Here is a 24,604-nt window from a genome sequence, read left to right on the forward strand (position 1 = left end):
ATTGTTGACCCAGCCAATTATGAGCACCTCCTTGAGATTTAATAAAAGACTCTAACCTAGTTTTTTCAAACAAAAATTCTTCACTTGGCGGTATATTTGATAAAGCAGCTTGTACATTTTTATCATTTATTTCAGAAATTAATCTTTGACGTCTAATTTCAATGCATTCCGCACGTTTACCGCACACAACTTGTAAGGTTTCCTCAGATAATTTGTAAGAAGGTGAAGATTTTCCAAAAGATTCAGTTATTTTATTAAACAATGTATCCGAGTTGACCTCTGTAGTATTTTTATGAGCCCAATCTACTAAATCTTGGAGACCCATTTTCATTAGTTGACGTTGATGTAACAACGCGTTTGTTAAAGCCGCCATAACTTGTTGAATGGGTGCCAAAAAATCTTTCCCTTTATTAAGGCTACAAAGCTCGTCGTTAATTTTTTAATTGCCAAAACCTGGTTGAGCAATTAAATTATTTAAAACTTTATTATAACGGACATGGCGCCAAGTGGGCGAATTAAAATGTTGGAGACCGATTAACGATTTCAATCTCGACTCATCGGCCGGTTTAATATACTTTTTATCATCAAATTCGGTCCTACACGTGCCCAAGTCCAAAATTTTTGAAGTATCCGACGAGGGGTTGCTTATGAATTCCCCCTTATCCTCGGTATGTTGCACAGTGTCGCTTAAAGCAGGCGTAGTATGTAATGCACATTGTTGGTGCATTATAAAATTTGTGAGGGCACTGACCTGGTCGAATAACGCGTCGATCCGTGGATCGGCCGTTACCTGTCGATGACAATTTGACTCGTCACGTTCCTCTTCGGCCGACGATGAATCTTCCGAACTGGATTCTTCATCTACCCGTTCGTTCAAATCACCGTCATTGTCTTTGTTTGGTAGCGAACTCATTTCGACACTTTAAATAACGAATTAGCAAAAAAATATTATTTGTTATTTGGGCTTAGCACTGCCCTTAAACTAAAAACAGTCTTATTTTAATATAAAAATGTAGAATAAACCCGATGAAAACGGATTCAAGACCGTACGCGGCGAAAGAAAGGTTTGGAAAATGGCGGCGCTGGCGCGCCCCCCCTTGCCCCTATGCTCCATCATAGAGATCGCTCCGAGCGCCATCTAGTTAAGTTACCGAAACCCGTTTATGAAGATAAAACAGACCGAAACAGATAAGTATACACTGCTTTCTTCAAAACAATGCTGTATGTTTTCCGGAGGCACATCAATGAATGTTATTATACTAAATAAACCTTCCTCTTGAATCGCTCTATCTATTAAAGAAAACCGCATCAAAATCCGTTGCGTAGTTTTAAAGATTAAAGGGAACAAAGGGACATGAGGGAAAAAAGCGAATTTGTTTTATAATATGTAGTGATAGGAAATAATAAACTAATAGGAAATAATTAATCATGGAAAAAAAGCAGCATTAAAAGCAGGTGTTACGAATTTGTTTTGTTGCTACCAATTCTTGCACGTCGTAGCGGTGGCGTAGCAGGATCTACAACTTTCATGTTTCATCTACTACGGCTACGACATTGCTACGACTTAGCTGCAGCCTACGTGTAGAATATCCGCAATTTTAATTTGCATATTTTCTATAACGTGTTTATTGTTGTAACGCTTGCAACAATAAATTAGTAGCAGTTTATTCGTAGGTACCATCGAGGAAGTTGATTCCTATGCAATTGACAGACCAACGTTATTTGGTCGAATATGTCAATTCAATGTTAAAATTTGTGACCTGTCAGCTGGGTTTGACGTAACGCAACCAAACTACTTAGGTCCCCGGTTTGCATAGGAATCAACTTCTCTGATAGTACATACTGAGCTCTATTTATAATAGAATTAAAAAATAAAGGAAGTATATTAATATGTAAAACGAATAATTATGCGTTTGCCCTTAAAGATACCACCGGATTTTCATAAACCCCTTCTATATTTAAAAACTGTAAACCCCTTTCTAGAACATTCGTCTGATAGACTACGAGAAGCTGATGGACGACGCGGGCAACCGCGTGGTGGCGTTCGGCAAGTACGCCGGGGTGGCCGGCATGATCAACATCCTGCACGGCCTGGGCCTGCGGCTGTTGGCGCTAGGCCACCACACGCCCTTCATGGTAACTTAACTCTCCTTCCCTTTCCCCCGCTGTGTATTGTATGAGGTGCGACGGACGACGCAGGATACCGGACCCCCCCCCCCTTATATACGCCCATGCCGCCCCCCCCTATCTAATTATGTTAATTATGGCCATGAAATTGCTGTACTTGTGCTATTATATATTTTATTACGTGGTCAATGATGAGTTGTCCATTGGTCCGTGAAGTATGAATTTGGCCGCCCTCTGAATTTGCCGCCCGGGGCACAGATCCCGGCTTGCCCCCCCCCTAGATCCGGGGCTGCTATCGCTTTTCTATACTGTTCACGAACAACGAAAGGACGAATACAAGCAACCGGACTGGATGTTCCATAGGCCTAAAAAATATATTATCCCATTGCTAACGACTTTCCTTATCTTTTATTTTCTGAAGACTTTCAATCTTTATCCAACTCCTGCTCAACAGCAACAGCTTCTCTCTGAAGAAGAAACTGCCTTCACCATTAATACCAAATAGGTCGTATGACCTCATAACTGTGCACACCATTAAAGACACTACAACGTTGACATTAACCATTATTCCTCCAGCACGTGGGTCCGGCGCACAACTACCGCAACTCGAGCATGGCGCGCCAGGCGATCCGCGACGCCGGGTACGAGGTGGCGCTGGGCATGATGCCCAAGTCGCTCGGACCGCTCACCTTCGTATTTACCGGATCCGGGAATGTATCACAGGTATGAAACTTCCTCCTTAATTAGTTGAATTCCTTGCTTATATCTTTCAAAACTTTATCTACGCCTCAAAATATTTCATTGTAACCTATTGTAACGATAGAAAACGTGATTATACTTTAAGGTGACGCCGCGTTAAATTAAAAATTCGTTTTGGATATGTTTTACATCGCTTGTTTACAAGAAATGGAACAGCAAGAAATAATAATAATATTAATAATAAAAATTCGTTTATTATCTCACCACATTAAGATCAATACAATGTTATGTAATACATACTTAACAAACCAACAAACTTGGCACTGGTTATGTGGGAGACTGGTGCCTAAACTAGGCGTAGCCTGTATTTCAGGACACCAGGATCTCCAGGCAAGGTAAAAGGATTCCAGCTACATATTTACAACAAAGCAGTGAAACAAATTATCAATGTGTTGCTTATAGGGTGATACCGTGATAGTATAGTGTGTGTGTGTGTGTGTGTGTGTGTGTGTGTGTGTGTGTGTGTGTGTGCGTGCGTGTGTGTGTGTGTGTGTGTGTGTGTGTGTGTGCGTGTGCGTGTGCGTGTGTGTGCGTGCGTGTGTGTGTACGTGTGTGTGTGCATGTTTGTTAGTCAGGTACAGGAATGAGAGTTTCAGTGTTTTTGTAAGATATAGTTAGCAGCCATTCATTTACTCTTTTTTTGCATGCTGCTTGGTTAGGGAGTAAATGTTTATTGTCTTATTAATTTTTTTGTAAACTTATCCCCAAAGAAAACTAAAGAAACGATTGGCGAAGCGGGTGTGAAAGCGTTGCGCGGTTGCATCGAGGTTATTACGTCTTTTGCCACCGGATGGTGGGATGTAATTAAGGAGGCTATGGTGTTTGAGGACTGCATAGGATATATACAGTTGGCGTACCGTCAATGCTTTTGTTTGCTTATAGAGAGACTCAGTTGGGTAACGGAATGGAAGGCTGTTTGACACTTTGAGAAAATGAAAGAGAAATGGAAAGAGCGTAAGCGACAAAATGGTTTTGTCACGTAATTTAAAAACCATAAATATATTTCACATGAGGTATGGGCAAATTATATGGAATGCTTGAACTAATCTATGTACAAATTTCGAAAGCTTAAATCACTCTCCTCTGTTGGCAAAATTAGAAGCCCTGTTTTTATAGAGGTCTTTTTGATTAATTATTCTGTGTTATAAAAGTTGACCAATCGTGTTATGCTAGGGGTAATTCATAGATAAAGACATGATGAATACTGACAGTGAACTTTAATTTCTTAGCTTTAGTCATTGTTGAGAAAAATCGATATCGCTGCAGCCAAATTATCAAGGGGTTACCTTAATCTTATTCACATGCGAGTATGTTTGCGATTTATCAGCGATGCAATCTCAAGGGTTTTCTCTTGCCTGCTTGGTTGAATGGCAAGTTGCCGTTGCCTTCGGCAGACGGCATCACCCCATTACATTACATCATGATCATCTGCATTGTATTAAGAGGGCGACTAACCCCAAAAATCAAACATCGTCCGTGTCTCTTCACACTCACGCCCGTCTTTCATATGCCAGGTGAAAAAGAACGACGCGGTTTCATCGCCAAATTAGTTTTTTCTCAATAACTCGATAAATATACAACATTTTAAAAATCCGCTAGGTCGATCTCTCAATGATAGAATTATAAACAATGTGTTAAAATATTAACTTAGTTCAATGCACGGTTATGGCAATAAATGAAAAATTCGTGAAAATTAGATGCATCTTTTGTGATTTTTTCTATAGAGAAAATTTTCGAAAATCGAATTCTTGGAAATATAATGTCTACATTAATATAATATCTAATTTTAGAAAATGAAACAATTCGGGGCTTATTTGCAAGTATAAAAATGAATTATAAAATTAATATAATAAGAAGGATTAGTAATAATCTAACAAACATGTACTTCTAAACAATATTGCTGTTGTCACTGATACTAATAAGGATTTTGTTATAAACTTCTACTTCTATCATTCGGCTTTACATCAAAATATCGTATTTTTATATCAGGGAAGTCAAGAAATCTTCCAAGAGCTTCCCCACGAGTACGTACCACCGGAAATGCTGCGGAAGGTTGCTGAGCATGGCAGTAAGTAATAATTTAAAATATTATAAACAATAATCGGCCAAGTGCGAGTCGGACTCGCGCACGAAGGGTTCCGTACCGCGAAAGCAGGCAAAAAATGTGTTTTTTGTATGGAAGCCCCCCTTAATTTAATTAAATTTAATTTTATCTTATATCTTTAAACGAGCAATTCTTGCATATATATATATATATATATATATATATATATATATATATATATATATATATATATACTAGCGACCCGCCCCGGCTTCGCACGGGTACAAAATATATTATAGCCTATGTCACTGAAAAAATGATTTAAAAAACCGGCCAAGTGCGAGTTGGACTCACCCATGAAGGGTTCCGCAGCAGCAATAAGGTATATTTTTATAAAATTAAGATTTATTTTTATATTTCAGTTGATTTAATGTAAGTTAAATTAAGGTTTACCATTTATTACGTATAAAAAAACTACTTGTTAGATCTCGTTCAAACCAATTTTCGTTGGTAGTTTGTTGTAGTAATGTACATCATATATATTTTTTAGACTTATCATGTATAATATATCATTTTACCCTTACTTAAGAAGTTAGAAGGGGACACACACACACACACACACACATTTTACCACTTTGGAAGAGTCTCTCTCGCAAACTATTCAGGTAAAAAATGATGTTAAAAACCTCAGTATGATTTTTGAAGACCTATATGGAGATACCCCACACGCATATATTAGATATTTTTTTTGTTTCAGTTGTATCTATGGGGACCCCTAAAATTTTTAATAATTTTTCCATTTTCGTATCAAAATCTTAAAGCGGTTCACAGACTACATCTACTTATCAAGTTTCAATAGCATAATAGCTCTTATTGTTTCGGAGAAAAGTGGCTGTGACATACGGACGGACAGACAGACAAACAGACAGACAGACAGACATGACGAATCTAGAAGGGTTCCGTTTTTTGCCATTTGGCTACGGAACCCTAAAAATTCTAAGTGATACCCCTCCCGCGAGCGCACCCCCGCATTGGTAGCGCCCACTTCGAAACGGGCGTAAATCGCATTATTTTAATTTCGCCATAACTTCTAAACCAAACGTCCAATTTTAATTATTTAAATACCAAATATAATCTACATAAACTGTACTTATGATGAAATAATTTATTTTGATAAGGATTATTAGCATAAGTAAAATAAATGCATTTAAATGAAGTCCAAAAAAATCAAGATTTTTAAATAAAAAAATGGTTGTTGTGCCTTACTTGACATAGATAGATATAGTGTGTCGCGGACATTTTTGTAGATATTTATAAGATCTACATTTACTTAGAACATTGTATAGTTCTATCTTTTATAGTTTAGGCAGCGTACGCAAAATAAGTAAATTTTCTGGTTGTTTCCGATAAACTGAAATATCTTACGGAACCCTAGATTCCCCAAAATAAAAAGTAGCCTATGTTACTCGTAAATAATGTAGCTTTCGAATGGTGAAAGAATTTTTAAAATCGGTCCAGTAGTTTTTGAGCCTATTCATTACAATTAAACAAACAAACAAAGTTTACCTATTTATAATATTAGTATTGATATATAATTGGAATCTCGGAATCAGCTCCAACGATTTTCATGAAATTTAGTATATAGGGGGTTTCGGGGGCGATCTAGCTAGGAATCATTTTTAGAAAATGTCATTTTCATGGAATACCGAGCAAAGCTCGGTCAAATAGCCAGTTATTAATTATTAAAGTACACATATAATGGAGGATTTTGTGAAAATTTTCCACGGTGCGTTTCTCGCGTAACTTTCTGCCGCGCACTGTAACACTCTGGAACGAACTGTCACCAGCAGTTTTTCCGGACCTATATACGACCTGCAAACCTTCAAGAAGAGAACGTATTCCCTCTTAAAAGGCCGGCAACGCACCTGTAGCTCTTCTGATGTTGCAAGTGTCCATGGGCGACGGTAGTTGCTTTCCATTAGGTGACCCGTTTGCTCGTTTGGCCCCTTATTTTATAAAAAAAAACTACATTTGTTGTATGGGAGCCCCCCTTAATTTTTAGTTTTTTTTTGTTTTTAGTATTTGTTGTTATAGCGGCAACAGAAATACACAATCTGTGAAAATTTCAGAAGTCTAGATATAGCGGTTTTTGAGATACAGCCTAGAGACAGACAGACAACGAAGTCATAGGGTCCCGTTTTTACCCTTTGGACACGGAACCCTAAAAAAGTGGAGGCATAATAGAAAATTTAAAACAAAGAAGGGAACAGTATGGTAGTAAAGTTATAGATAGAATGGAATACTGTATGTAAGTTAATAACGCCCCACTCAGTGACATTTAATGATTGCTTATTGATAAAATATATTATGCATCTTGACCTTATGTCAAAATTTGTATTAAATTAAAGTTAAGTAATTAAATGACCCATATTGCGTCTGTAAGGAATATAGCGACTTGCTTAGCGATGACCTTGCCAGAATTATATTTCGGCTAATATGTAAAACGTATAATTTTACTGAAACTAATCGCAGTGTTATCTCACACGCCTACCAGCGCTGTTTTCGGCAAATTTTATCAACTGATATGAATACTACGTGGTGATAATGTGTGAATTTCAGCTCTTATCACATTTGTAATTTATATCATTACGTGTCGGTAATAAACAAATTTGCGAATTCGTAGAATGTATTTTTAGGTCTGTGTAACTATATCAACTGTATATACTAAACATATAACTGTTTAATGTATATATATATATATATATATATATATATATATATATATATATATATATATTCCAAGTCGACATATTGTTAGACAATCGTAAATATTTATCAGGAATTTCCAAACGTAGTGGGGCGTAATTTTTGAGATCAGCTGACTATAGAATTGTCTGTATAATATCTTCCGTCACCGAAACCGGTTGGGGGCATGCCCATCCGACGCATGGGTCATCTTACTTGTCAGACTATCAAGTGATCAGCCTGCATTGTCCTAACCAAACTTGGAAATAACATGTTTCCAACGCGGGAATCGAACCCACGACCTAGGAGTCAAGAGCCACGCTCTTAGGCACTGGACCACGGAGGCTGTAATATGTAATATTATGTATATTGTATAATATATAGGGTATTACAGTTATTATATGTATAGAGTTCTGTACTAAGTCTGCCAAAATAATGTACACCTAATTTTGTTACAGTTTGAATTATATATTTAGGTACTTACTATTTGTTTTAGGATTTTAATGTTATTTAAATTTCTATCAGAATAAATCTAATGAAAACATTACTTATCTCTACATCTTTTTATAATTATCACACTGATGTTTTTAATGTTCTTAATGGTTTCAAGCATATTCCCAGACCCAATTTTGACATTAAATTATATTGTAAAGTTTTGTGACTTGGGTCGTGTTTTCAATACCTTCAAAAAACAAAAAACCTTAGGCTTCTTACAGACCAACGGCACTTGTCGTCGCGTGCCACAACACATACTCCTACCGGCGACGCGTGCCGTCGTCAAGTGCCGTTCATCTGTAAGAAGCCTTTAAAGTAAACATTATATGAATAATAACGATATTCGTGTAAACCGTTAGGTCCTAATAAGATCTACGGGTGCGAGGTGCGGCGTCGACACCACCTGGTGCGCAAGAACGGCGGCGGGTACGACGCGCAGGAGTACGAGGAGCACCCCGAGAGATACATCTCCACCTTCGCGCAGAAGGTATGTTGTGGCAGTAGCGGCCGCACTTATAGATCAGATATGGAATGATTACTAAACCATAAATTAAAGTTTGTTAAAAATAATTCAGATTTTTACGGAAAATGTATTTACATTGGCTAGTCTCGGCGAATGAAAGTTACTTAAGGGGAGGTTATTCCTAAATTAGCAGGTCGATGTCTGTCAGTGCGAATATCGACGTAAATGACATTAAAATAACATTCATATCAGCGCGCCTTGTACAGTGGCGGTTACGACGCTCGCCGCGTCCATGATAGGGCGAAATAGGAGAAAAAACCTTTTTACTTAGATAAAAAATAGTATAACTAAAAATTTCCCTGTCAAATTTTAATAGTAATCGAACTTTCCAAATTATTTTTTGATTGAGTCCCTGTAAGTCCTATAAAACTCAAAATGTTTTTAAAATCGAGGTTGTTTCGGATTTTTTTTATCGAGTAAAATTATCTGTATTGTGTTTCTAACCATAAAAGTCACTAGTTAAAAGGTGTATCTATACATGTATATATTTTTCAGTTTTTTTTAATGACGCTTTCTTTAAACTACTACTTTACTCATTCTAGAAACGTGAATTTGGAACAACCTACCCTTAAAGGATAGACATGCAAGGGATTTGATATTATAATAGTTCGTTAAGTGATTCAGCGGCTGGCATTTATTGCCAGCCCTGAGGAAATCCATTTATAATTTTGCTGTCGAAATTATTGGATACAAATTGAGTTTTGACTGAAAAGCCCTATAAGCCGCTGGCTGATTTTAATTTGTAAACAATTATTCCAGTACAAGGATTCGTAAGATATATTTTATGAAAGCAAATGGCAAGCTTTTTTAAAACACTTCGTATTTTGAGTTGACTGAAAAATAAAAACGCTATTCAGGATATTATGCAATTAGGACGAAGCATTTCCAGACATATCCGATAAATCTCATCTATACAATATTAATACGTGCTACGAATAATAAAAACTAACGTGAGAGAAAAACTTTGTAACCTTTTTTACGAAAAATGGGGAAACGTAGATCTGCATAAAATTTCGCACAGTTATAGTTTATACTTTATATCAACTTTATATGGTGAAGGAGTGCATCGAGCTAATATTATTTTGAAATTATGCTTTTATATCATATATATTTTTAACAAATAAAACGTTACACACACTACGACACTACTACTAGGAAAAATGACAGATTTTTGAGTGACAAGTCTATACATACGAATTATACTCTTATAATTTGCTTATAATTATGGTTGAAGTCTGTTGACAACAAGTTGACAAATTGAGAATGGATCATTGTTTTTTTTTAATTTAATTTTAAATACTATTAGACAATGCTTAAACGGCTAGTCTGAGATCATCTGAGTCCCAGAGACAAGAATTGAAAAATATTGACTTCATCATAGTTTTTTTCAATTCTTGTCTCTGGGACTCAGATGATCTCAGACTAGCCGTAGTCCTAATGTCGTTGAAAGTAAGGTCGAATTTCGACCATTGGGCGATCTCTAGTTCACATAATATATTATAACTTTCACGACGAGAGTATATCGGCTAAATATAACGTTTTGACTAATTGCACGTATGGTTTTGGTTTTAACCTTCCGATAGCGTTCAGCAAATACGCGAAACCTTCAGCGGCACTCGACAGTGCATTGTGGAGTTATCGCCGACCTCGGTGTATGCTGAGGTCGGTGCAATATCTTATCTGTCGCGACCTTCTGGAATTAAAATGGGCTTTCTGATGAAATCAGTTTTTTTTATTTCTGCTTTTTTGTGATTGACGTAGGTAATAGCAGGTAATAGTCACGCCATCTATTTAGGCACCATTAAAAATGTAAGTAATTTGCGACTATATATATTTGGTCTTGTCACAACCTTCGACATAAATGTCAAGAGTTGTATCATGAATACGAGTATACTATTATAATATGAAGTGTATTGGACATGTTAAGACTTATAGAGGCTGTACTTTATTTATCTCTTAAGCATAGGAAACTTCGCATGTAGGATTTTTGTGAGTTAAGCCTAAGCCCTGATAACCTCTGAAAGACATATTAATATAGTATTATATTATGTTGTAATATCTAAAAACTAGACCCGGTACCGTCCATTTCCAGATAGCGCCGTACACCTCCGTGCTGGTGAACTGTATCTACTGGGCGGTGGGCAGCCCCAAGCTGCTGACCATCCCCGACGCCAAGCACCTGCTCGTCCCCACACTCACGCCCTGGCTGCCGCAGAGCATCGGCGCGCCGGCGCTGCCGCATCGGTGAGTGCTGACGAAAAACTGCTTTTTAACCAAGTAGAGTGTTAGCATTGCCAGCTAACACTTATTAGCGATTACGAAGTGAATTGCATTAACCCATCAGTCCCCAATAGCGTAGTAAACGAATGCCCAAAATGGAAAAGTCGAAAGCAGAAATTTTAACTTTGGTTCTTTGTTTAGAGTAGTTAGGAGATAAACATACTAAAAGTCCTGACCCCTCCGAGGTGAGCTCGAGGGAGGGGGGGGCAAAGAAGGACCCGTTTTTTGCTTTTTTGCTTACTCATCAAAAACGATGCTTCGTACGAAATTGTCTTCTACTACATAATAAAAACTAATTAAATTCTCTACAACTTCATCCTTCCTATATTTCGCTAGTATTGCTTATTATAAACAAATTCTACAAGGTAATAATGTACGGTTAAATCCAGGAAAGGTTAGATTTTTAATGTTTTATTGTTTTCCCATACATTTCTTAAAAATATGAAACAATATACTAAAATACAACACTTTCCTCAAGTTTACTTTCCAGAAGTCATTCCTTACCAGCAACACTATAAATTGATGCAATGATATAGGGTGTTTTATGTGATTTTTTCTTATCTTCTACCCTCATTAAATTTTTACTCCCATGGTTTAGAGATTTTTCGTCATACAATAAAATGTTCAACTTTTCAAGCACTTTCATTTGGCGTATGTCCCAAAGTGCTACATTAGTTTGGACGATATGCCCCTCCTTTTTTAAAAATTAATTATTAATTATTTATTTTATTTAAATTTTATTTTTAATTATTAAAGTATAAATATAACTTAGTATTTTATGAACATTTCAGCCTACCTTATGCCATGATAGATATCGAGCAAAAAATTGCAAAACAAATCAAGTTTGTTGTATGAGAGCCCCCCTAAAATATTTAATTTCTTTTGTTTTTAGTATTTATTATTATAGCGGCAACAGAAATACATAATCTCTAAAAATTTCAACTCTCTAGCTATTATCGTTCTTGAGTTATAGCCGGAGACAGAGAAACCGACAGACAGAAGGACAGACAGACGGACAGACATACAGACAGACAAACAGACGGACAGACAGATGGACAGACAGATGGTCAAGAAGACGGACAGACATTAAAGTCTCAGTATAGGGTCCCGTTTTTACCCTTTGGGTACGAAACCCTAAAAAACACACTCGGCCAATTTCAGAGAATTTAATTAGCTTTTATTATGTAGTACAAGAGAATTTCGTACGAAGCACCGTTTATGATGAGTAAGCAAAAAACCAAAAAACGGGACCTTCTTTGCTACCAAAGTCAAAATTTCTGCTTTCGACTTTTCCAAGCAGAATCATTCGTTTACTAGGCTACAAGCGGCACCTGGCTGTCGCATAATAATTGAAAATCTATTGTGTCTGCGATTCCCACAATCGAGGTATTAACGAGTATGTAACAGCTTGTTCAGCTGAATAAGCCTATAAGTAGTAAGTATAAATAAGTGTAAGCATAAACTAAGTTTATGCGGAAAAACTTTTAAAATGAATACTGCGGGCAACATCCAGAATTCTTTTCCGAGAATAAAATTATTCTATATTCTTTGCCATCTAAAAAAAATTGCCGTGTGAGTGTGAAGAGGAAACAGACAGACATATACATAGATTAATATACATTTTCTCATTAAAATTTTAGTATTACGACAGTAACAGCATACAGTAAGGGCCCGTTTCACCACTTCCGGACAGGTTCCTGATAAGCGTTCTATAACTTATCTGACAGATACTCCATATTCTATCTGTTAGATAAGTTGTGGATAGCCTATCCGGCACTTATTAGTAAGTGGTGAAACAGGCCCTGAGTCTCTCGTCGCATTGTAGTCAAGAGTCTTGGTGAGTCACACTCATCATCACCATGTGTTTTAGGATGCTGGCGATCTGCGACATCTCGGCGGACCCGGGCGGCTCCATCGAGTTCATGAACGAGTGCACCACCATCGACACGCCCTTCTGTCTTTACGACGCCGACCGGAACAAGGACACCAAGAGGTAGGTAATGTACTATTAGACAAGTTGATTCCTAGGCAGATGGCGTCCTACGTATTTTGGTCGCGGTATTTCAAACTCAGCCGACAGATGACGACTTACATTAAGTTGATGTAATCCGGCCAAATGTCGTAGGTCCGTCAATTGCCTATGAATCAATTTCTTCGATGGTACAGTGGCATCAAATCATAACATGATACCGTACAGGTTTATATTCATAGTTACAATGCTGATGTAGTGCCAAAAAATAGAGACACAGGCACCTGTGTAAATGAACGCGAGCGATCGATAGGAATGTCTCCGACTTCTATGAAGTAGACGTATAAAAATGTTCTATATCTGAATTAATTCAATCAAAAACAAAAAAAAAAAATCGGTTCACAAACGGCAGAGTAATCGTTGAACATACAAAAAAAAATCTCCACAGCCGAATATATTATAACCTCCTCCTTTTTGGAAGTCGGTTAAAAAATGTTTTCAGAACTACCATTTCTCGATAAAATCTGATTCTACAGGGAAACAATCATGTTTTATGGAAAAAAATCTCTCCCTCTGGACTTTTCTCTCTATAGTCTATATTCAGAACGCAAATGATGTATTTCATAAAAAGTATAATTTCAGCTTCAAGGGTCCGGGTGTGCTGGTGTGCTCCATCGACAACATGCCGACGCAGCTGCCGCGAGAGTCCACCGACTTCTTCGGCGACCTGCTCTACCCCTACTCCGAGGACATCATGGCATCTGATGCCACTAAACCGCTGGAGGACCACAAGTTCTCGCCCGTCGTGCAGGGGGTGAGTGAGAGAGATATATCGCTCCGTCTCATTCTATGCTAGCTATAGTGGATCTGCTGTATTGATATTATGCTGAGGCTATCGTGGTATCTGATGCCACTAAGCCATTAGAGGAGCACAAGTTCTCGCCTGTCGTGCAGAGGGTAAGTGATAGAGATATATCGCTCTGTCTCATTCTATGCTAGCTGTAGTGGAAAATATAGTGGCAGTTTAGTAGTGTAAGAGTAGTCGTAAAAGGACAAAGAGGAAAGGAGAGCTATGTTTTTGCTCTATCTTTTTTGCTCTTGTTGGGGCTAAAATGTTTCGCACATGTTTCTTTCCTTCTTTTGTACAGCATATCCGCTTCTAAAAGCGGATGAAAATATGGGACAGAAATGACGACTTGTGTCAATGAAGTATTAACATAATTTTATCAACAAACGACAAGCGTCAGCAGTGGCCGATAAGAGTTTATCATGTAGAATGTAAATCACTTCTGTCGTATCTTTCCCAGGCGATCATCACTAGCAACGGAAAGCTAACACCGCCCTTCGAGTACATCAACGAGCTCCGAATGTCCAATATGTGAGTATATACCATCAGCCTCGGATCTAGGGGGGGGGGGGGGGAGCAAGCCGGGGTCTGTGCCCCGGGCGGCAAATTCAGGGGGCGGCCAAATTCATACTTCACGGACCAATGGACAACTCATCATTGACCACGTAATCTATACATCTATACATATAAATAAAATTGGAGTGTCTGTTTGTAATATTAAAATAACCGTTTTTTACTACATGCATATGAATATTTAGACGGTACTTACACCAAAATAACAATTTTTAGAATTTTTGTCTGTCTGTATGTCTGTCTGTTTGTTCCGGCTAATCTCCTAAATGGCTGGACCGATTTTGACGGGACTTTTATTGGCAGATAGCTGTTGTAATAAGGAGTAACTTAGGCTACTTTTTAAGCGACTTCCAAAAAAGGAGGAGCCATACACGGGACAACTATCGTAACGATTTATCTCCTCGATGTTAAAATCGAACGACAAATTGTAGCAATATCGCAAACGATTTTACGTTCAAAAGATCGATTGGACGATTTTCTTGACGATCGATCGAAACGACTAATTGTCCCGTGTATGGGCATCTTTAGTTAATTCCTTTAGATTTCATCTACTCGACAACCTCAATTCTTAAAAATTATGTCATTGTCATTTCATGAACTCAACAAATAAACGTGAGCCCCTTTTAGATTTTTATTGGTCCATTAATGTTACAGCCGATCTCGACACAAGGTGGAGGGCGGGGACCAGCAGACGCCGGTGCTGGTGCTGGGGTCGGGGCTGGTCTCCGCGCCCGTCGTCGAGTACCTCGCCCGCGACTCCAACATCGCCGTCACCGTCGGTCGGTACCATTGAGGAAATTGATTCCTAGGCAGTTGACGGACCTACGTCATGTGGTCGGCTTATATCAATTCAATGTTAGCTGTGATCGGTCGGGTGGGTTTGACTTACGCGACCAAATTATTTAGGTCCACCATCTGCCTAGGAATCAACTTCTCTGATAGTATAACGCTACTCATCAAGGCTGATCCGTAATGCCTGATATGACTCGGATTATATATTGTAGTAATCACGAAGGCCACTCCTGACTCCACATATATTCGGACCTTTCATGTAGTTCGCGCTTTTAGTGGAGTGTGCTTTACGATGGACGCTGAATAAGTGAATAATTACTATCTCAATATTTGCTTATTTATGTGTTTTATAACACCCAGCGTCCCACGTGCGCGAGGAGGCGGACGCGCTAGCGGAGCGGTACGGCGTGCGCGCGGAATACCTGGCGGCGGGTGACCAGAGCGCGCTGCGGGCGGCGGCGGCGCGCGCGCGGGTCGTCGTGTCCCTGCTACCGTATGACCTGCACGCAGCCGTCGCGCGTGCGTGTCTCAGTGCGGGCGCGCATCTGGTCACCGCGTCGTATGTGCAGCCCGGCGTGCTGGAACTGCATGACGAGTGAGTATAGATAGTACTAAATAGTAAGGCGGGCGACAAGAGCGCACTGCGGGCGGCGGCGGCGGCGGTGGCGGCGCGCGCTGGTCATCGTGTCCCTGCTACCGTACGACCTGCACGCTGTGACCAGATGCGCGCCCGCACTCAGTGCGTGTCTGAGTGCGGGCGCGCATCTGGTCACGGCGTCGTATGTCCAGCCCGGCGTGCTGGAACTGCATGACGCGTGAGTATAGATATACGATAATATGTGGGGCGGGCGCCGAGAGTCGTATGTCGTGGCTGCCGTCGTATGTCTGAGTGCAGGCGCTCTGGAGTGCTAGAGGCTCTAGCATTTCAGGCTGCATATACGACACCGTGACACGCGCTTCATGAAGCTCTAGCCTAGAGCCTCAATGAAGCGTGAGTATAAAAGTATATCTTTTACATTTCAGTCCTAGGTTCGTGTACAGCACCTAAAGGGTCAGGCCGTACCGGCGCGGAACGATGCGACGCCGCACCGTTCCGCGCTAACGTGCGGCGCGGAGTAGTCAGCTTTGTTTTAACTCCGTGGTCCGCACCACGAATCCGATCTTTACAGCGGTATAACTGCGACCGACAATTATTATTTTTAACAAAAAATTAAAACAGACTTCCAAGGTAAAAACAATAATAATATGAAATACTTTATGCGTAAATAACCACTGCTTTTGGGAGTGGTACCGACTTCAAAATAATGAAGACTGTAGTATGAACAGAAATAGTTGAGATTTAGATGAATTCTGAAAAAGGCACTATTATAGAGTAAGAGTTATTTAATACTTTTTACTTCATATTATTATTGTTTTTACCTTGGAAGTCGGTTTAAATTTTTTGTTAAAAATAATAATTTCACTCTTTTTAGTTATCTACAAGATAAGGCTTTATGCGTAAATAACCACTACGAATGTTAACTATTCACATTATGTTACTGTAAGCGAAATTGTGGTAAACGCTTGCAGTTATCTAAGCGATGCTGCAATTTAAAAACTTTTATCTTTAAAGGTTCAGGAGTTCTGTTCAGTGCCTTTGGGCCAAGAGACACCTTCGTATGAACTTTCTCTTATTTGTAACATATGTTTAAGTTACTAGAAACAACATTTTAACCACTATGAGTCTTTTGATAAATTTCAAGGATTTCCCTCGATTGCTCATAGATCCCATCATCAGCTCACCACTTTCGTAATTATTATACAAAATCAAGATTACATCCTATACAACAATACAAGAATTTTGAAAATCGGTCCACAAACAGCGAAATAATCATCAAAACATCTGCTTCGATGCAAAATATCACGAAAAGCATCAATAATTGGGTCATAATGTGATGACCCATGGCATAATTATGATTTTGATGATGATGATCAAATAAATTGATGTGTTGGCTTATGCCTTCAGTTGTTTAAACAACGCCGAAATCCCCGAACCTGTATCTATAAGGATTCAAAAGTTCTGTTGGGTACCTTCGGATCCAGGGTATAACCTGGCGCGAAATCTTACTTTTCGGTAGCATTTACCTCGAATGCTTCAGAAAAAATTGAAATCGCTATATGTTTCCATAGAAATTTCAATGGGTCCCCTCGATTCCTCCAGGATTCCATCATCAGATCACCACTTTTGTGAACATGGTACCAAATTCGAATTAAACCCTATACAACACAAAAAGAATTTTGAAAATCGGATCACAAACGGCTGAGTTATCGTTGAATATACAAAAAAAAAAGATACATACAGCCGAACGTATAACCTCCTCCTTTTTGGAAGTCGGTAAAAACTTAAATACAATGCCACTTTACGACATAGACTATTGTCTATGTCATAAAGTAGGATTTTATTTGAATTTTTCTCAGTTTATGTCATAAAGTGGCATTTTACCTTCCTTCAGTACAGTATCTTCAGTTTATCTCCACAGTGTTTCTATACTTTCGCATTTCTACTGTGGCCATGTTAAAGGGGCCGGTGGCAAATAAAATATCGAGAACCCACATTGTTGCAACCATCTACAGAATAATTCAGACTACCGCTACGCTCGTAGCACGCTCGTAGAGCTCCGTAGCACTCACGTAGCACCCAGTGTAGGCCTTGCTACGTGCACTGCCTACGAGCGAGCCTTAGGGCGTTCGCGGCGTTGAGCGTGTGCCCGGCGCGGCTGCCCGGCGCGGCTGCCCGTCGCGGCTGCCCGGCGCGGCTGCCCGGCGCGGCCGCCCGCGCTGTGCGCTCGCCATAGTAATCGTGCGACGGCTGACCCGCCTCAACGTAACGCTGCTCTATGGGGTGACATGAAACAAGCACGCCTCGCGGGTGGCCGCGCCGGGCGCACGCTTAACGCAGCGAACGCCCTTAACGTGTAAATCTTTACTGCGGCGGCGTGGGATTCTAAATAACTTCATTTCGATGACTTTGTTTACCTCTTACATTTTGCAGATAGTCATTCAAATCGCTCACTGGCTAGGGCTATCCTGAAGAACGGGTCACTACTGCAAACTTGACTATACTATACTAAACTGATCATACTAATATTATACCCGCAGGGCCCAGGAGCAGGGTCTGACGTTCCTGAACGAGGTGGGCCTGGACCCGGGCATTGACCACCTGCTGGCGCTGGAATGCATCCACGACGTGCAGAGCCACGGCGGCCGCGTCGACTCCTTCGTCTCCTACTGCGGAGGTGCGTCATTTGGAAGTCCTACCTTATCTACCTATACAGTAACCATAGGCTTAGGTTTAAAAACCAAATTCATCTAGTCGATATGGTCCTAGGCATTGGGAGTCGTCGGAAAAGATATTAGGGTCAATCAGCACGTAGAGTTTCTGAAATTGCTTTAACGCTAGTTGTCTCTTTGTCGCGTGCACGGAAATATTACTTGCGTTCGTTTAGCAAGACGACCGTTGTGGTATTTGCAGTACAGTTTTTACGTGCTCAGCCATCAGTGGAGCATAACCACTATTTACTAACACAAGTCCTCTTTGGCTCAGTTTTGACGAACTCTGTGGCTCAATTGGTGGGCTGTTGGTAGCTCAAGACGGGGGTCGCGGGTTCGAATCCCGCTGACGGAATAAAAAGTTTTCACAGTATAAAAGTATTAAATATATTTCCGTTGTCTGGTACCCGTAACACAAGTCCTTCAGGTACTTAGCACGGGGTCAGACTGACGTGGTGTGAAGCATCCATAGATATTATTATTATCATTATTATTAAGTTAAGTAAGGACTTGAACTGTTCTAGCACAACTTACAGCTGGCACGACAAAATTGATTAACGTTGATTACAAGTCTTATTATTCGTAGTTACAAGTGTTTTATTACATGGCAAGATGTCGACGCATGCTTTCTTATAGACGGATATTATGTACTGTCTGCCTGTACTATCAGAGAAATGGATTCATAGGCAGATGGCGGACCTGAGTAATTCGTTATATCAAACCCATCCTACTGATCACAGCTTAACATTGAATTGACATAACTCGACCGAATGACGTAGGTTCGTCAACTGCCTAGGAATCAATTTCCTCGATGGTACATCCGTTAGGATTGAGAATAGGATTTTAAATATACTTTTTATATTGATAAGTGCAAAACAAAGAGTGCAACTTTGGAGAAAGAGAGGGGAGGCCTTTGCCCAGCAGTGAGAAACTGTAGGCTTATAATAATAAAAATAAGTGCAAAACAACGTTTGCCGGGTCAGCTAGTCCTCCTGTAAATTGCAATGTTGTGTGTGCAGGTCTGCCGGCGCCGGAGTTCAGCGACAACCCGCTGCGGTACAAGTTCTCGTGGAACCCGCGCGGCGTGCTGCTCAACACCGTCTCCGCCGCCAAGTACCTCAGCAGGGGACAGGTCAGTGTTGGTGATAAGTTGAACTAATCGGGTTATATAGTGCTGAGCAGAGTAATCAGGCAACTGTGAGGTCCAATACGGGTTCCAGTAAGGGTTGTGATCCATGCCAAATGATGTAAGTTTCTGGCATACCAAAAGCTGTAGGGCCACTGACCTCTATTATACAATTTCGCTGGACTTATGATATCCTTTGAAATGACAGCAATTTTTTGTGCCTATTTGAAGCGGAGTCAGCGCTCCCAATGCGGGGGAAGAGAACTAAATCTGACGTAAAAATGACGTTTGAAAGTCGCCATATTGGCGCTGATAGCAGTAGTGAGAGTACTTGGAACTAATACTAGTGATGACAACCAATAACGAATAAGCGGCCATTTGCAATTTACGTCAGATTTAGTTCAAGAGAAAAAAAACTTATAAAAAAATCATGTTTTTGGTTGACTGACTCTTACTTTGAATTCAACGACTGATCCTAACTTTTAAATTTATTCTCGTTATGTACTACAAAATTAAGTCATAATATTATGTTTATTATAAAAGTGACATATAATATATGTTTATTATAAGAGTGAAGTTTAAGAGATCTTTTTAGGGTTCCGTACCCGAAGGGTAAAATGGGGACCCTATTACATACTAAGACTTCTTTGTCTTTTCGTTTGTCCATCTGTCCGTCTTTGCTCTATAACAGTACACTGTACAGACTACGGAACCCTCCGTGCGCGAGTCCAACTCGCACTTGGCTGATTATTTGAATTCAACGACTTGGTTGTAAATAAAATTTTCGATTTTTTTGAAATTGGAAGTATCGTCCACCAGATAGTGGAGGTGCTGAGCGGCGGCGAGCTGATGTCTGTGGCCCGCGAGCTGGACTTCCTGCCCGGGTTCGCGTTCGAGGGCTTCCCCAACCGCGACAGCACCAAGTACTCCGCGCTATACGGCATCGAGGACGCGCACACCATGTTCCGCGGCACGCTGCGGTACAAAGGTACACGTGCTTATTAGACAACGCTTACACGGTCAGTCTTGCATCAGTCCTGGCAATCACTTTGGTCAGAATGATCTTCTAACCAGTCGATTGACGGACTGATCATTTCTTTATAATGTACTTTTCAGCCATAATTCTGGCGTCAGTCTCAAAAAAAAAAAAACACTCCCTTGGCCGGTTTTTGTAATACTCCTTCTTGTACAGGTTTCGCAGAGACGATGAAGGCGCTGCAGCTGTTCGGGTACGTGGACCCCAACCCCCACCCCTCCCTGCACCCCGACGGCCCGCAGATCACATGGGTATGTTCACTTTTTTTAATTAATGTTTTACAAAGTTAAACAACTACATATTGTGAAACCTAACACTGCTCGATTGAAAAAATTACCAACTTAATTTTAATTTTTAATTACAATAGGAATTTTGAATAAACCCATTCGCAACAAAATAGTTTTAACATCTTCAGTCATTTGATTAAAAATGTTCATACTGAAACAAAATAGTGACACACCGCTGTGGGATATCGGGTGACTTTATGCGACTCAAAATTAAACATTATTTTAGACTTAAGACTTGTAATTTAAAGCTGTCACAACACGTTTTAGTGATACTGCCGCTTATTTAGCAACATTTAACAACAATAATTAATTCTAACATTGCAATATCCAGGCGGAGTTTGCATGCGAGCTACTCGGTCTGATGGACTCCTCCATCTTCTACGAGAACCTCAAGACGCGCGTGGCGGAGCGGCTCGGCGGCGCGGGGGCGCAGGCGCTAGAGTCGCTGGGGCTGCTGGGCAACGAGCCCATAGTCAAGTGCAACTCGCCCCTCGACACTGTTAGCCACTACCTCGGCAAGCGGCTGCAGCTAGGTAAGAGTGATACAAGGTGTAACGACTTTAAAAAACTTTGTATTTTAGTTAAAAAGATCCACACTAACAGACATACACTGTTTTCTTCTTGTCTGAGTCGATAGAATAGTGGCTCGATATAATAAGGACAAAACATTGTAAGTACGGTAATGAGTCACGACTCATGACTGTTTATAAACACTCAATAAATGGTCTCGAATTGCAATAAAATTGTTTATTTCCCACATTCAATTGACGCAAGTCGGCCAAAAAATTTTTCCTACATTCAGCTGGTGCAAATGGGCTTAAAGTTTTCAGAAACATCAGTATTGTCTGGACTAACCAAGTCGGTATTTCAGACGCGGGCGAGACGGACCTGGTGGTGCTCCGGCACGAGATCGGCGTGACGTGGTCGGACGGGCGGCGCGAGCGGCGCGAGGTGACCATGGCCGTGCGCGGCGGGCCCACGCACACCGCCATGGCGCGCACCGTCGGCCTGCCCACCGCCATCGCCGCCAAGATGGTGCTGGACGGTGAGTTTGAGAGAAACGTCATTTTTAGTATGAGTTTTGTCGCAGATTTTTGCGATGCGATGCGAATTCGCAGTTTTCGGCGGGCTCGGGAGGAGTTTTGTGTGGGAGCCCGCTCCTAAATACTTACCGCCGTACTCAGAAACATATAATATTATTATGATTAACCTTTAATTTAATGAAGAGTTTGACAGATAATGCATGGCGCTTATGTCAAACTTTTTAATTAATTACAATTAAGGGGAGGTTATTCCTAATTTAGCAGGTCGATGTCTGTCAGTGCGAATATCGACGTAAATGACATTAAAATAACATTCATATCAGCGCGCCTTGTACAGTGGCGGTTACGACGCTCGCCGCGTTCATGATAGGGCGAAATAAGAGAAAAAACCTTTTTACTTAGATAAAAAATAGTATAACTAAACATGTATCCGTACATTTCCCGGTAAAATTTTAATAGTAATCGAACTATCCAAATTATTTTTTGATTGAGTCCCTGTAAGTCCTATAAAACTCAAAATGTTTTTAAAATCGAGGTTGTTTCGGATTTTTTTTTATTGAGTAAAATTATCTATATTGTGTTTCTAACCATAAAAGTCACTAGTTAAAAGATGTATCTATACATGTATATATTTTTCAGTTTTTTTTAATGACGCTTTCTTTAAAAATGACTCATTCTAGAAACGTGAATTTGGAATAACCTACCCTTAAGCTACGAATAATAAAAACTAGTTTTTATTATTTGTAGCATTTAAGTAATTAATGTTCCACTCTGAGTACGGCAGTAAGACAATAGAAAATAGATCCTCAATTGCCGCAGCCGCAGTGTCAGAGCTCTAATGACCTAAAAAATGGTCCCAGCATAATTCGACCGGATAATTCACAAATCTTATTCGCCACCGATTTGGCAACTGGCTGCGCAGTAATTGGTCAACGCTTAGCGCGGACAGCCTCTATTGGCTGTCGTGCGTTGAAGTTATCGAAGCTAAGTCGCATTGTAAATGTGAATGATTAGGCCCCTGGATGCCTTTCTAATATACTTACATCGTGATCCTACAGGTGAGCTTCAGGAGCGCGGTGTGGTGCTCCCCTTCTCGCCGGTGGTGTACAAGTCGCTGCTATCGCGACTACGCGCCGAGGGCATCACTGCCAAGGAGGTCATCAAGCCGCTCAATTAAACGTGATCACTGTCGAGAAGATATTATAAATCGTGGTCACAGTCTGCTCGATGAAACACTACATTAATATAACAGTCGAAAGACACACAAGTCGTGATCACAATCTGCACAGTGCAAAATAGTCGTGGTCACACTTTGCTCAAAAATTTCTGTGGTGGTCATAAAGAAGCGCTTGAATGAGCGGTCATTATATCGCCATCGTGAGCGAAACGTGACGCTCAATCAAACGTTCTTCGTGATCGCACTTCGCTCATTTAAACATTGGCCATGCGTGGTCATACTTCGAATTGATGGTCAGTAAATCGTTACAATGTTTGTCTATATGCTACTTCTACAAGCTAAAAGTGCAACGATAGATAACATTTGGAATTAATCAAAATATGTAGTATAAATTATTATTGTCTAAGGTGACCATGAAATGACGATGGATTTTATAGCCCTACAGGCTCAAAATGAATAATAATAGATTTTGTTTAATAAATTCTATAAAGTATTAAATTATTATGATCGACTAATTCAAAAACTAATTCTATTTTTTTAAGATTCTCATTACAATTTTTATCTAAATGTTAATTTATAGTTTATTAGTTATTTTTGTATATTAGAATATTATATTAAATTGTAAAAAGATATTAATAACTAAGTAATTATAAATTATAGTTTAAGGAATGTTAAAATACTGCATTTGTATGTGTTAAATATTTATTAAGTTAATAGGCAATTTAGCGTTATGTCGACTTCTTTTTAACGAATAAATTTTTACATAAATAAATTATTTTAATTTACTGAGACCTCTCAATTGGCCAAATAAAAGAATATTATAGGTGGCTTTCAGACTAGAGTCCCGAACGCTGGCCGCGCGCCGATCATACGCGACTGACTTGTAACATCACGCTGTATTTATAAACAGTAGCAAAAGAAAAACAATAACAGCTGTCCCCTTCACGCTCATAAGATAGACCGCGCGCGAGAGAGACGGGCAGACTTTTCATGATGAGGATGCAGTACCAAGTAACGTCGCACACTTATTCACAGACACTACACAAGCGCAATGTGTGTTGATCGAGCCAGTTTTAGTTAACTGACCTACGTACCGAAATTGGTCTATCGACCAAAGATCTTTGTTTCTTATGTCAATGCTAGCGACTATGTCACCGGCCGCCATGGGCGTAGCCACACTGGGGCAAGCTGGGGCGCTTGCCCCACCCTGGGTCTGAACTGATGAACTCTGACCTACAAGGTGCCTATAAATTAAACAAAAAAATTGTTTTTCTTATACTAACAACAATCATAATATCCGTAAAGAAAGTTGCACAAAAAATTAGTCGACATGAAAAAAAGTGCGATCAAAACAAAAAGCGCGGGGGATAGGTTCGGCCATTCTCAGGAGAGCAAAATTTAAGTGTCCCGGACTCTGTAATCGTGTCTGTAATATTATCTTATTTAAGTATGCAATATTTTTAAACGGTAAA

The 24,604-nt window shown here is 39.9% G+C and overlaps 1 protein-coding gene across 1 annotated transcript in view; it reads left to right on the top strand.

Moving 5' to 3' along the window:
* LOC121739622 (alpha-aminoadipic semialdehyde synthase, mitochondrial) overlaps positions 1-23,617 on the top strand; it is a 32,982-nt gene extending 9,365 nt beyond the window's left edge. The window contains exons 4-20 of the mRNA XM_042132114.1: positions 1,984-2,136; positions 2,704-2,850; positions 4,876-4,954; positions 8,530-8,657; positions 10,786-10,937; positions 12,844-12,966; positions 13,585-13,756; positions 14,250-14,320; positions 15,017-15,141; positions 15,515-15,749; positions 18,293-18,429; positions 19,483-19,595; positions 20,409-20,577; positions 20,782-20,876; positions 21,244-21,445; positions 21,784-21,957; positions 23,014-23,617. Of these exons, the coding sequence (XP_041988048.1) occupies positions 1,984-2,136; positions 2,704-2,850; positions 4,876-4,954; positions 8,530-8,657; positions 10,786-10,937; positions 12,844-12,966; positions 13,585-13,756; positions 14,250-14,320; positions 15,017-15,141; positions 15,515-15,749; positions 18,293-18,429; positions 19,483-19,595; positions 20,409-20,577; positions 20,782-20,876; positions 21,244-21,445; positions 21,784-21,957; positions 23,014-23,132 (2,394 nt within the window). The 3' untranslated portion in view covers positions 23,133-23,617. The remainder of the gene's footprint in view (positions 1-1,983; positions 2,137-2,703; positions 2,851-4,875; positions 4,955-8,529; positions 8,658-10,785; positions 10,938-12,843; positions 12,967-13,584; positions 13,757-14,249; positions 14,321-15,016; positions 15,142-15,514; positions 15,750-18,292; positions 18,430-19,482; positions 19,596-20,408; positions 20,578-20,781; positions 20,877-21,243; positions 21,446-21,783; positions 21,958-23,013) is intronic.
* Positions 23,618-24,604: the final 987 nt, after the last annotated feature.

Source organism: Aricia agestis, chromosome 2 (genome assembly GCF_905147365.1).
Source record: "Aricia agestis chromosome 2, ilAriAges1.1, whole genome shotgun sequence".
Taxonomy (NCBI): domain Eukaryota; kingdom Metazoa; phylum Arthropoda; class Insecta; order Lepidoptera; family Lycaenidae; genus Aricia; species Aricia agestis.